The sequence below is a fragment of the Crocodylus siamensis genome, chromosome 6 (assembly GCF_052110815.1).
Source record: "Crocodylus siamensis isolate JL-2025a chromosome 6, ASM5211081v1, whole genome shotgun sequence".
Taxonomy (NCBI): Eukaryota; Metazoa; Chordata; order Crocodylia; family Crocodylidae; genus Crocodylus; species Crocodylus siamensis.
This window is the reverse complement of record NC_143400.1, coordinates 38039280-38052821: the sequence shown is the minus strand read 5'-3', so window position 1 is coordinate 38052821 and position 13542 is coordinate 38039280. Positions and strand designations below refer to the sequence as shown.

Sequence of the window (13542 nt, the reverse complement as noted above, 5' to 3'; positions counted from 1 at the left end):
TCTTAATGCCTTAAACAAAACTGGCAGCATGAACGTCGTATCAGAACACTGCTTGGACTCTTTGTCTTATGGATCATTATGTTATGCCCGGTAGTAACACCAAAATCATGTGTCCCCAAACACCTTACAAAGGAAAACCAAAATTGCAATCCCCATTTTACAGATGGAGAGACAGGGATATGGAGAAGAGAAGTATCCTGAGCACATGACAGATGAAACCAAAAGGTAGCAGCCAGATGTGGTGGGCGAGTCTGTTTTGTTCGATGCTTGTAGCTTCTTTAAACATAAGATCTTGGAAGAGGTGAAGGCCATCATTATTTTCTCTGTAAAAAGGCTGTGCAAGTCTCAAAACAGAGATGTCAATGCATGTTATAATTCTACTCGGGAAACTGCTGCTTCCTGCAGGCAGGGCCTTACAGTGTGCCTGCTTGGCTGTCTCATGAGAACAGCAACACAAATAAGACTCGTCACTCATGCAGCCCCTTTTGCTGCCAGTGCACTCTGGTAATGTTGCCTTATTGATACAAAAGGGGCCTTGAGCTGCAGGCCTCAGCATGCAACTTCTTTGTTAATGATCCTAGGGATTGTCAGCCAGAGAGCAAAACCAGCAAGTGTTTAAAACATCACAGCAAGTCTGGGGACCCCATTTTATTCTTGGCTCCGTCACTGACTTCTGTGGGACAGGTACATTGTTTCTGGCTGCACAGTCACCTCTAGATAGATACCTTCCCTTCTCCCACTTTTCTATAAAACTATTCTGCTACTGAAAGTGAAAGCTACCCTCATTAATGGGAAGGCTCTCAGAGAAAAAGCACCAGTGTGCCACTTTATAACCACTGGGGATCTGCACTGATGTTTCAGTGCTCTGGAATCATTAGACTGGGAGCACTAGCAAAGGATCAAGGATTATTGAGGGAGCAGTTTTTCTTGGATGGCAATTACCTTTTATTCCTCCATCTAGTCCCTCATGAACACGATGCATCTTAGATCTTTCTATTCTAGAGTTCTAGGACTGCACCTCGTACTTCTAACAGCCCCCAATATTTATACTTGCTTTAAGCCCTCTTTTCCCTGTCTAACCACGTGCAAAAGCCTCACTGTAGATAGGAATTAAGCCTGTAAATTTTCAGGCCACATTCCACTTGGCACCTATTTGCCGGCGTCTCCTGCAAAGCACACAGCTCCACCCTGCAATTCCTGCAGCAGCGGAGTCATGTCACGTTACAATGGCTTTGGGTGCAATGTAGAATTAGCTATGGGAAATTATGAGAAGATAGATCAGGGCATTAGGTTGCACACGGGCTCAAACTCCCTTGTACCTGTGTGCAAGTGTACTAATTCCTGTTTATAAATCTCATCCTAGTTGATTCTATTCTGTCAGAATAGACTAAAGCAGTTTGATCTTGCCATAATTAACACTCGGTCTACTACTGATGGCCATCCAACTATTAAAGTGTTTGTTAATACATAACATCTCCAGTTGCAATGCATTCCTGATACTTTTGACAGGAGATAACACAAAACACACAGGGGAAGATAGGGGAGTGGAAACACAACCAACAATATGAGTTTAAGTACAGTGTCCGACTAAACATCACCAGACATTGTTTTGTAGGATTCTCATTCCAGCACAGTACCTTGGGTCATAGAGAGACAGAAAATAAAAAGGGAACCAAAAGTTACGTATCAGAAAATGCATTTGTTAACCCTGAGTTTTTTCTCTGAAAAAGTCTCCGCAAAGAAATGCTTCTAGTCTTTCACAAGAGCCACATAAAAGGACAAAGCATATATAAAAAAGTGAACCTTGAGATACAAGCCTGCAATTTGCCCCACAGAGAAAGGGTCCAGATAGCATCATAGTGCCCTCCCCCCCCCCCCCCCGCAATCTCCAGTCTTGAATGTCTGAGACTCTGCCTGGGCTTTGAACATTTTCTGACATGCATGGAAGCCATAAGATGATTGATACTTGCTGATTATCTGTCTGTCTTTGTATTTTGTACTGTAGCCCATCCCTGCAATATCTGAGCATTTTCCCCATAAAAATCAAAAGCAACAAGGCTCCTAGGAAAGACTGTGTGCTCTCAGGTTCACCTCCCTTATGGGGGTAAAATAAATGCAAAAGGTTAAGGGGACTTTATTTTTTTAATTCTCTTATTTTCCTTTTTCTGTTTCAGCTGCCTTGTTTGGGGTAAAAGGACTGGTGGGGCACAGTGAGTTGAACGTGATATTGGATTGTAAAGGTTGAATGCAATATTGAATTCCAGAAGGTGTCAGACTACCTGAAAAGGACTTTAAAAAAAGCAGATTGTACAGCATTTGCCAACTTCTAGCTTTGCCTCCTTTGCAAGTTCTTGCCCTCCAAAAACATGGGCTGATCTGCAATAGACCCAGAGATCAAAACTCAACCTTTAGTGCAGCAGGAGATAAAGGGGTGAAATGTGACCAGACCTCCTCTGCTTTGCTTGAGGGTCTCAGAAGTCGAGCACCTGGTGCACACTAATTGAGCAACAGTCCACTGTTTACATCAGAGCTGCAGTCAAGAATTGACTCTGTTCCTTTTAGCATGACAACTTGACACATGTTGAATGGTAGGAGAGAATTAGCGTCTCTCAAAAGGACTCTAGGTATGACAACCAGAAATTAATCTTTATGTCTTGGGTAGCTTGCTTAATAGCAGCACAGTGCAAGTGGCATTAACAAGTTATACTGCTGGAGCATACATACCTGGGGGATTAGCATCTATTTCAAATCTGTCATTTTCTAGACAAAACTAAAAGGTAACAAATTACACTTGATCTCCTTGTCAAAATCATATGAGGCCATTCCTGGGGATCCCCCAGAGACAGTAAATTCTGGAGGAGATGGCAATACATAGCAGATGCAGTTGACATTATTCCTACTAAAAAACAAGGATTCTACAACCCTGCCAAAATGGCCTTCGCTAGAGAGAGGAGCTCAGGTAATTAAGTGCGTTTCCACCAACGAGGCAGGAAGAAGCGAGGTCTTCAGAATTACCCAAAACAGAATTTGGGCAAGCTGTCAGGATTCCTCTTGCAAAACCAAGGCAGGACTTTCTTCCTTCCTTCCAGTATTAGGACTTCAAGACGACCAGAATAACACCCTTTCAGTGGTGAAAACATCCTCCTACTCAAACACAACATCACACCTAGGAAGAGTAGGTGTTCCTTGGAAGTTTCTCATGCAAGTACTAAACCATTCCATTAATATTGAAAGCCGATGAATGCAGTTTGCATCTCTTAGTGGTCACTGTTAGAGGTAGGATCCTGAACAAGCAGAGTAGCGCCATTCCTATGCTTCACTTGCAAAGCTCCACCCCTGCACTGCTTCTCGTGCATGAGGTGAAAGAATCCCAACACCAGCAGCAGTAGCAGGACACCATACCACACCACAGGATTGGGGTAAGGTGTTTTGGCAGACCCTCTCAGCTAGGGCTTACCCTGGGCTATAATAAATGTGTGGCAGCAGAACCATTAAGGCATTTTGCTACCATTTAAAAGTACAAGTGCAAGTCTTGCTCTGGGCTAAGACTGAAAGCTGCATCCATTTGACCCAGGTCTGAGAGGCTGCCTGGTCATGAGTTAGGGGAAGCAGAGGTGATCAGGCACAATGTTGGCCACAGCCCTCTCTTGTGACACTGCATACAGACACCAGAATACCTTTAAATCGACATAGCCCAAGCAGTCACCTCAGACTGGGCTGAACTTCGATCCTTATACTCACTTCTACATCCATGAGACTTCTGCCCATGCAGCATCCATCTTCCATGCATTTTCAGTAAGCTGTGATACTGTTTCATATGAAACCTGCAGCTGTAGTTGAGAAGTAAGTAATTACATACCTCAGTTCTTAATTTGGTATTTCTGTTTGAGGATATTAGCACAGACCTGAAGTCTGCAGAGTCCAGGGAATAGTGCAGTCCTTCAGTACCTGAAGCCTTATAACAACTTTAAGACAAAGAATACTGTCTATAGGACTCATCAAAAAGCTAGATTTGAGCTACAAGCACACACCTCCCAGGAAAACATTTTCAGGGACAAGAATGATCAGAATTAATGTGAGGAAAGGACAAGGAAGAATCAGATACAGCCACCTTTACAAGTAGCTAGAGAGGAAGACTGACTACACACAGGGCTTCAGCTCTGCCAGACTCACCATCAGCAGAAGGTGAGCAGCTCTTCTTTCACCAACCTACACAGATTTGGAGGGGTGTTCTTTTCATGACAATATTGAGGGAGGCACACAAGATTGGATACTAGCTAAAATGCTGGCCCACCATTGATCCTCAGAACAACAGTCTGCAGACTTCTAAGAGAGAGAGAGAGAGAGATCAGAGTTTGGCAGTAACAGTCAGCTCTGCTGCCAAAAACAATATCTGCTTGAATGGTAATTTAAAAACGAGACTGAAACAGAACTGCAGGTAGAGCCAGTCAGAAACCAAAAGTGTCTGCAAGCTGCCACCCTGTGGCAATAACTGGGAGCAGACCGTCTCAGCGAGGATAGAAAATTGCACTCTTAAGTGAATGGCCTGAGCTGTATAGCATTACCAAGTCTTTTTCCAAGTTTATACTGGTTTCCAAAAGACCCAGCTCTTGATTATACAAATTTCACCTTAGAGTCCAACAAGTTTATAACTTCCATGGAACCAGACACAAACTTGGATGCAATGCAAGTGCACCCGAAATCTCCGAAAGCTGAAAGAGGGGGTGAAAACAGATTGGCATGGTGGTTCTAAATACATAAAGTTGCCTTTTTGGGAGGGGGGGGGAGAAGAGGAAGAGAAAAACAAAACCAACAAGAATAATTTACACAAGTATAACATTTGAAGCTAAACATAACACAAACCAATAATGTGTTAATGCTGAGTGTACATGACCAAGACAGAATCTTGTATTACTCAATTCCATAAATACTAAGAAAAACCCAACAGACACACAGTTAAGAATATTGGGCATTACTCTGAAAGGAGGAAAAACCCAAACATTTCAGCTAAGGAGGAATTTTAAGTTTCTATCAGTTTTGTAATGGAAAAAACATTACTGAATAAGCCAACAATTCTGTATTTGTTGATTTCAAAGGCTAAACAATCCCTGCCAAACTCACTCTTCCTGGAAAAGGAGTCATTCATCTCTTCAGTATTATTCTTGAATGAGTGTAAATTACTTTACAAATAATTGTAAATGCAAGGAAGTATTGTATTTACTAGCTACAAGTATTTCTACACATAGGTAAAATTTTAGCTTTTTCCCTCCCTTCTGGCAAAACCCTTCCAACCCTCCTTCTTAAGCCCTCAACACTTCTCCAAAATAAAGTTAACAAACAAACACACACAAGTCTTACAAGGACAAAGATCAAACATTTTATTCCTTGAGCTCCAGTGTTATGACTGTAGCAGCATTTCAGAAACCAATTTTTCTGCAATGTTAAATATATGTTCTCTTTAAAAAAAGTACTATTTAAAATTCCAAGAAAGGCAGAAATGCAGTTTTAAAAACTGCAGATACCAACTTAAAACAAAAACAATATTTAACACTCATCTCCCTTAAAAAAAAAATATGTGCGTTTGTTGCAGACAAAGCAGCAATACATGTGTTTCACATACAAAGTTTAAAATTCAACAGGAAGTTGTTGGCAGAACAAACGAGCACTTTCTCAGTTTTCTCCTAAATGAGATACTACTCTACATAACTTTGGTGAAGATGCTTTAACCTGGAGATCCAGCAGTTCAAGCTGGAGTAAACAAGAGCTACGTTACAATTCCTGCAATAAAAGGAAAACTAGGCAAGGCTTTAGGATGTTCCCTTTCCACCCTTAAACTATTGGTCTGCTTTTGATTATAAAATACAGAAGATTACACAGGGTTAGTCCTAGATTTTCAAGTGCTTGACAACAACTTCAGTTCTGTGCAAGAGCTCACCTTGTCTCTATTACAGCGGTCCGATATTCAAGGGTAATACACTTGACATGCAAACTCTCAGTAGTCTTGAAAAATTATACTGATGCCTAAAGACTAACAGAACCATCTGAAAGCATGGTCCAAGTCCCAGTACCAAACTAGGTAAATCTGGCCATCTGGGGCCTTGCTGCATCCTGAGACCATTGGGGAGCGTTACCAAAAATGAACCCCACTCACTCGCAGATTTGCAGTCAACAGCTGAGGCCCAGAGTGCATGAAGTAACACTCAGGCTCTTGTCTACTCCATAAATTTGCAGGTCTGAGCACATTACGAGGAGGTGTGGTTTACTCCTCGGTGACTTGTTCAGACCCTCGCTGAAGGCAGTACAGACTGATCCCTGATGTCTTATCTTTCAGCACTTAGTCAATAGAAGCTTTGCCACTAACCCTAAAGATTGCAGGATCAACCTAAACTGGCCAGGCCAAAGTCATCAGCAGGATTAAAGCTAAGAAGTTGAAAGGGACAAAAACCCATGTAACTATTCAAAATAATGCAGGTTAGTTCAGTATTTAAGCGGTGGAGTTCCAGACGCTGAAGAGTTCACACTGAAGACAGGTATGTTACCTGGTCTTACTCTACAGCTATAATTTTCCTGCTTACTTAGAACCCAATATAGCCTAGCAGTCTCATTTTAAAGTAATGCTTTGAAAAAGTGAGGCTAAAAACAAGATATACGTGCAGCTCCAGGTTACCGGGCTCAAGTGACTTTCCAGAATAAAGTACAACCTATTAGAAATTTCTTCCCCTGCCCTCCACACCTCGTCCCCGTTCCCAATAGGTACCAGTTCTTCTTCACTTTCCCAGTCCACAAGCAATTTCCTGTTGCCTTCCGATTTGCAACATCCATATGAAACTTTAGGATAGGTGGCCAGAAGAAAATCCAGTTTCTCCCGACACTGGCATAGCCTCTCTTCAGGGGTAACAGCTATACCACAAAGCTGAACAGAGATGAATACATCCTCATGTAAAAGGACTTGAACAGATAAACCATTTATATATCTCTGGGGAAAAAAATCCCAACCACTTATTCTGACATGATCCTTGCTACAAGTAATCATTTCATGCAATCGGAAGATCTACAGAGAAATACCTTTGGATTACTGGAATTGGGGAGGGGGGGGAGGCTAACTGCTTTTATACCATCTTTGAAACAGAACCGTAATAAAAAAGTTTCAAAGTTTACAAATCCCAGATTCTTATCAAGTGCTATGAACTGAAGGCGGTGCCTCTTAAAGGCAACTCATCCATTAAATAACTCTTCCAATGAAAAAAGTTAATGGTAACTAATTTTTCATTGACACAACTTAGCGTGAGGACTTTAAGAACCCGAGATTTGATTTCCAGAAAGCTGGCTATTTCTACATGTTGGCAGGCTTACCTCAATAGAAATAAGCTATTTATATGATAGTTTCCCCCTTCATTCATGATGCAACCCCTAGTTTCTTCTTGCATCATTTAAGAATTTGGAATGAAACTTCCAAAGTTACCAAACCTGCTGCCCCCCCCCAAACCGCCCCTTTCTACCAAATTTTAAGAGGACACTGGGTTTTCCAAATCCTTTCAAAACTTCAGCATAAAACTCTTTACAAGCTCACATGCTGAGCACCTAGTCTCAGGAGACAACTATGAAACATTTCAAGTGCTATATAATGGCAGTAACCTGGAGGTGGCACGTTATTCAGTCCATGATGCGAAATAATAATTCAAGCTCGTCAAAGACCTGCGTTGATCATTTTAAAAATCCTTTTCAGTTGGGAAGGAACGATTTTTACAAGGTGCATATAAATTTCCTTTTCAAGGGAATATATGGGGATTTAATTTCTCCAAGTACTGGTCTACCAACTAATTAGCTGTGCCTTAGTGTCCTGTGAGATTACATGAAAGCCAGTGCCTAGTGGAGTACTTGCCTGCCAGTTTCTCTCAAACACCTTAATTGAAATGCACCAAATATGTGGCAATTGTTCATAAAAAAAAGTTAGTTGTATTTTATATAAAAATATCACACCAAAAATATTAAAAAGCATGTTACACTGGCAAAACTTTACCTTTTCCATATGAGCAAGAAAACCAGAACTAACTGGTATAAAAGATACATGACAAACTTAAATATGAGGTTAGACAGACACCCAGCTCCAATTTCATGTGTTAATTAGAGCAGTTCCAAGTGCTGTGCCTTCTCCCAGACTGTCTGTCAACTTGTGGCTTTAAATCATACTTCCCTCTTTCCCTTTAAAAGGACTCTCATGTTGCCATTCAAAAGATCCACACAAACCACAGGAGAAAGGAGGAAATTACTAGAATTGCCAACTGCAAAAAAAAGGAAAAAAAGCAAACTAAAAAAATTGAAGCATTATCACTCATTCGAGTGTTAATTTTTGTTAGCGAGTAGAAAAAAAAAAGTTGAGATAGATGAGATTTCTCAATTGGCGTCCCACTGAAGAGCGTAACTATTAAGTTCCATGTATTTGCCTACCAAAGGTGGGGGGGGGAAGAAATCCTTCAAATAGTTAATTGCTGGCTAGCCATCTGGCTAGATGAGGTGGTTAGCGTCATTATAAACTATCTGTAGTTCAGCAAACCTGCTCTTCAGGTACTCAAAAGTTTCCCTCCTCTGCAGTCTATTGCACTGAATTTAGAGAACTTTTGACCAAGTGTTGCTTTTAAAATTCAGCCACTCTATTCACATCGTTGGTCAGTTTGAAGGAGGAAAAACAAACACTCTAAAATAAAATGGTTTTTCCTAGCCTCAAGCACAGGAGCTACACTTTGTAAACAACTGAGTAGACATGACGATGAGGTATGGAGACTAAGCGGAGATGAGTCATCCACAAATCCAGCTTGCAAAAAAGCCTACGGAAAGGACCGAAGGATAAAGTGTCCTTTTTTTTTTGAATGGGCAGAGCTTTCTACGAAGCGCAGACCAAAGCAGAGGATTTCATAGCAGCAAGCAAAAAACCAAAAGGAAACAAAAAATCTCAAGCGCACTTGAAGCTACTAGGCTTTGAGATTTTTCTTAGGGCCCTTCAATTGGACTTCAGCAAGCCACTGCTGTTTGCTTCAATTTTAAAAGATTGCGATTTGCAGTTCTCCTAGTTAAGGCTTTCATTTTTTCCAAGGCCTTTCGTCTTTGTGCTGTCAATATGTTCCTTTTACCACTCAACCCAAGCTGCTTTATGAAACTGTAAACAGATGTTCTGCTCTGGCATACATGTGCGTGGGAGCAACTTTATCAATGTGAAAGAAAGTTGGAACTAGCCGTGTGGACAGCTATTCATGTAAGCAGGCTCAGGGCCTTCTCAGGAAATAAGTCCATGAATAAATAACGAAGTGATAAAACCTTAGAATGCCAGAGAAGTGTACTTTTAAGCAAAATTGTTAAGCATTCTCTAAAAATACTCATCCTTACGGTAGAAATCTTAAGCTGTCAACAACTAGCTAAAAAACACGGAATAGATGAAGATTCTTCCCAAGAAGAGCCGGTAATTTTGGCCACCCGACTTGAGGGGTCTCAAGCAGGCACCAAAAAACTGGAGTCATCACAGAACCCAAATTAAAACCCTGGCTGCTGTTTTGGGCTCAATGCTGCCAATAATAAAGCCATTCTGGCTTTAAAAAAAATGAAGCAGCTTTGTCATTTTTCCTTACGTGTTACAATGAAAGAATTCAGCCCTTTTTTAAACAGCTCAGCCACAAGCTGTGGTCTTATTAATAAAACCCAAAAGTTCTTATGTAGAAAAATAAAGGATAAGAATTTTCCATCTATTCTATATTAAAGTTTTATATAAAAATTTGATATGTGACAGGATATTTACTTTCTTAGCAACAAAAACATCAATGCTATTTCTTCCCTGCCCCCTGAACAGTCTAAGCTCGATGGTGATGTGGTAACCTTACATCTTAGACTTTGTTCAGAGGGAAAGAAACCCCAGTTGCTAGCGATTTTACTTTTTCAAAAATAAAGTTATAAATATATATTTATATTACAAAAAGTCTCTGGACAATTTGATTCTAGGGACACAGGAGCCAAATTTCTCCGGTGACCACTTCATCCCTCCCTTTGAGAGAGAAAAGTGAAATTCAGTTGTGAATCCACCAGGATTTGGCATGTTCAAAAGAGGAGAGAATCATGGAGCTTCTATATAAAACGACTTGTGAAGCCTGGGTTCACTCCCGCCACGTCCTTCAGTAGGGGCTTCTCTTTTCCAGCTTGTGCTTGGTAATGATGTACTTGAAGAATTCATACACTGACCACGCGATGGCGGTAGAAGGCATCTGGTAAATGACACGAGCCTGCACTCCTCTGAAATACGCTGGGATACCACCAAGCTGATACACAGTCCTGAAGGCATTCACCATTCCCGAGAGGTGTCCACTGATGTTTAGTGAACTCAGTGCCATGTTTTCCTGAGTGTTTAGCAATGTCTTGCAGACATCGAGGGGGGTGGTGGCAGCAGCAGCCACTGCCCCAGCAATGGCACCAGAGAGAATGTGTGAGCGAGGGTTATACTCTCGACGGGGGTTGATTTTCTCTTGCGTGATTTCGTACATGATGAAATGAATGGCTTGGAAGGGCACATTCATGGTGAGCTGTGTGGTATAACTCCGGTAGAAGGCACCAAACCCTTCCGTCCTGTGCACTGTCCTGATGCAGTCCAAAACAGATTTGTAAGGAGAGTTGTACATCTGCATCCGCTGCTTCACCACTGGTTCAGCAAGAGGCCATTGGAGGGTGTGAACACCAAATGGGTAACACCAGATGGGAGGCAGAGGTACCCAATGGGACAAGAGACAAACCAATTGGATACAGTTAGAGTAATCCAGGACATCCCAACCCACCCAACCATGCTGTATTTCTTGCCTAATCTAAAACCTTCAATCACTGGCAGCATTAATGCAATTCAAAACAGTTTTACAGAAAGGTGACATTGTTCTCATTTTAGGAAGGAGAGAGGGAGGACAAGGTTTACACAGCTGACCCTGCCATCTGAAGTCCAGAGAAATGCTTCCGTTCATTTCAGTGCAAACATCATTGAGTCACAAGTCACCCGAGCCCAGGTCTATTCCAAGCAAGTGTCAGCACTGAGTCTAGAACCTATAAACATATGGCTCCTAATCCCAGGTTCTAGACCATCACTAAGCAGTGCCTGCTCTTCACATCATTATTTTCAATCCCACTGTTTAAGTGGTGGATTTCCCCCCCCACACATACTTCAAGTCTTGAAATTCTCCAAATTCTCAGAGAATTTCTCTCCTAAAAGATTTCATAAGTAAATTCTCCCCCACTCCCACTGCTGTATCTTTTAAGTCCATTTAAGAATCACTTTGTACTCCTCTCTCATCACTATCCAAACAGAAACAGATGGAGGGATGAGAAAAAATAAAAATACTGGTTTAGTTGACCTAGATTATTTCCCAGAATACTTGGGAAAGCATCAGCATTTGTGGAAGGCTCAGGATGCTTTTTTTCCCCTGCTGCAATTCCAACTTAAGGATTCTACCACTTTTGTGCAGAATATACAGATTTCCTTCTCTTTATGGGGGTTCTGTATGCGTGAACTTGCTCTTATGTGATGACCCTTTTTATACCAAAGATTTGTTGTATGCAAGGTAAATTCACTCTCATGCGATTGGTGTGGTGGAAGCCCGCAGTCATCTGCTTTGTACAGTGCATTGGGGGAGTGATGCGCACCAAATAGTCTCCTATGTGGATGTGTACTCCTCGCTTGTTGTCTGCGATGTGTTTCTGTAGTTGCCATTATGGCTTCTAGGTGTCCCACTAGCTTATCTCCTACCCCTCTCCCTGGCTCATCAACGAAGCGCAAGAGAACTTCACTAACACCCTTCGCCACCCTCTTTTTGTGTCAGCTAAACATTCACCACCAGCACCCTGTGCTTATCTGTACTGTCTGCTGTTGGCAAGTACCAAAACTGTCTTGTAAAGGTGGTAGAAATGTGTCTGGGGGAGTCAGTAAAGTCGAGGTCTTGGAACTTCTCTCTGTTGCATTGTAAAGTGAGTTCCCTTTATGCAAATGCAAGTTACATGCAGTTTTCCAGGAATGCATGTACAGCATAAAATAAGGGAAACCTGTGTCACAACATGCAATCAGAGGTCAACTGAACAGTCAGCCAGTAAAAGTGATAGACTTTTCAGGTGTAGTTAGTTTTAAGACACCTTGGCTTATTTTATGAGTGGCAGAATAAAATACCTAGAAATCTACTTTAAAATGGATAGTCTCTCAAAAGTAATAGCAGGCAATTCCAAAATGTTTTCTGAGAGTAAAGAATAGCAACAAGGAGACCCCTATAGTCACTCCAGTGAATTATGTTAGTTGAAGCAAAAGACTTCAAAGTATAACAACCTGGCAACAGGTTTACCTATACTGTTTTCAAGTGTAGGGTCTTTTGGATGACCAGAGGAACAATATAAACGTTTAAATAGGGTTTTCCTGTCTATTAACAAGATATTAGGTTTTAGAGCAATACTGTTTAAATATCATTAATGAACTAATAAAGCCTTTAACAGCTACCCAGGTATAATGCCCTAAAAAATTTTCCCACAATCATACTGCACGTTATGATTACAGACAGATGTAGACAGCCACTCTATCAAGAGTCACTCATAGGTTGAATTTCTTCCCTTATATTTGCCAGAGAATGTGTTTTAGCACACATTTGTTTTTATGTCTTGAATTTGATTCCCACTTAAATTTTATAAGTGAGGACAGCAGTAGATTCAGGGAGAGGGTTTCCTACTTTTAATCAAATAAGTGCTGCAAAGGCAGCGAGAATGTCTTGTTCTTTAATACAGCTGGCTTAAAGGAGCTGTCATTAATAAACATCAGAACAATATGTGCTAGGAATCCATGTGGTCAAGCAGGTCACCTGAAATCGAATAAAGTCATCTCAACTTTTCCATGTAAACTTACTGTGGTAGACAATAAGGAGTCTAGTTTACATATTTCAACTAGTGTGCTCTATCTGAACATGTTTTCTACCCTTATTCCCTTCCCCAACTTCAGCTGCACTTCCACAAGGACATTACCTTCAGCTGGATTCATTACTGCATCATGGAGTAGTGTGGCCATGCTCCCAGCTATGCCTGCAAAACAAGAAAAAAAAAAAGAAGCGTCCTTCACAATTCCGTCCTTGACAGGGGACAGAGCCTACCTTAGAACAAAGCTAAGCCACAATTTTAAAACAAGTAACACAAAGTTTGGCAACAACCTATGCTCTCTCTAGATTAAAAAAAGAAGAAAAAGAGAGACTGGAAAAGTTTGATAAAATCCTCTGAATCCATCCATAAAATATGCTTGGAGCAATCTTCTGCAACTGAGTATGGCTATTATTGGATCTTAGTTTGGTCAGCCTGGGTACTGCATCCCTCCTCATCTCCCAAAACATTTTTAAGCTTCACCCATACTAAAGGTTACATCAGTTTAACTAAATAAGCATAAAATATCAGATCCAAACTGATACAATTGGTTGAATGCATCTATAGATCAGGGTTGGCTCAAGCTTAGCTTCAATTTTTCAAAGTACATAAGGTATTTATCTATCATAGTTAGTA

General features: G+C 41.1%; 1 protein-coding gene across 4 annotated transcripts in view; it reads right to left on the bottom strand.

Moving 5' to 3' along the window:
* Positions 1-5354: 5354 nt before the first annotated feature.
* The window catches only part of SLC25A37 (solute carrier family 25 member 37), a 56336-nt gene continuing 48148 nt past the window's right edge, over positions 5355-13542 (bottom strand). For all 4 annotated transcript variants that reach the window (XM_090053469.1, XM_090053470.1, XM_090053468.1 and 1 more), the window contains 2 exons: positions 13018-13074; positions 5355-10678 (listed from right to left, as the gene is read on the bottom strand). In XM_090053469.1, coding sequence (XP_089909595.1) covers positions 10158-10678; positions 13018-13074 — 578 coding nt within the window. In that variant the 3' untranslated portion in view covers positions 5355-10157. The remainder of the gene's footprint in view (positions 10679-13017; positions 13075-13542) is intronic.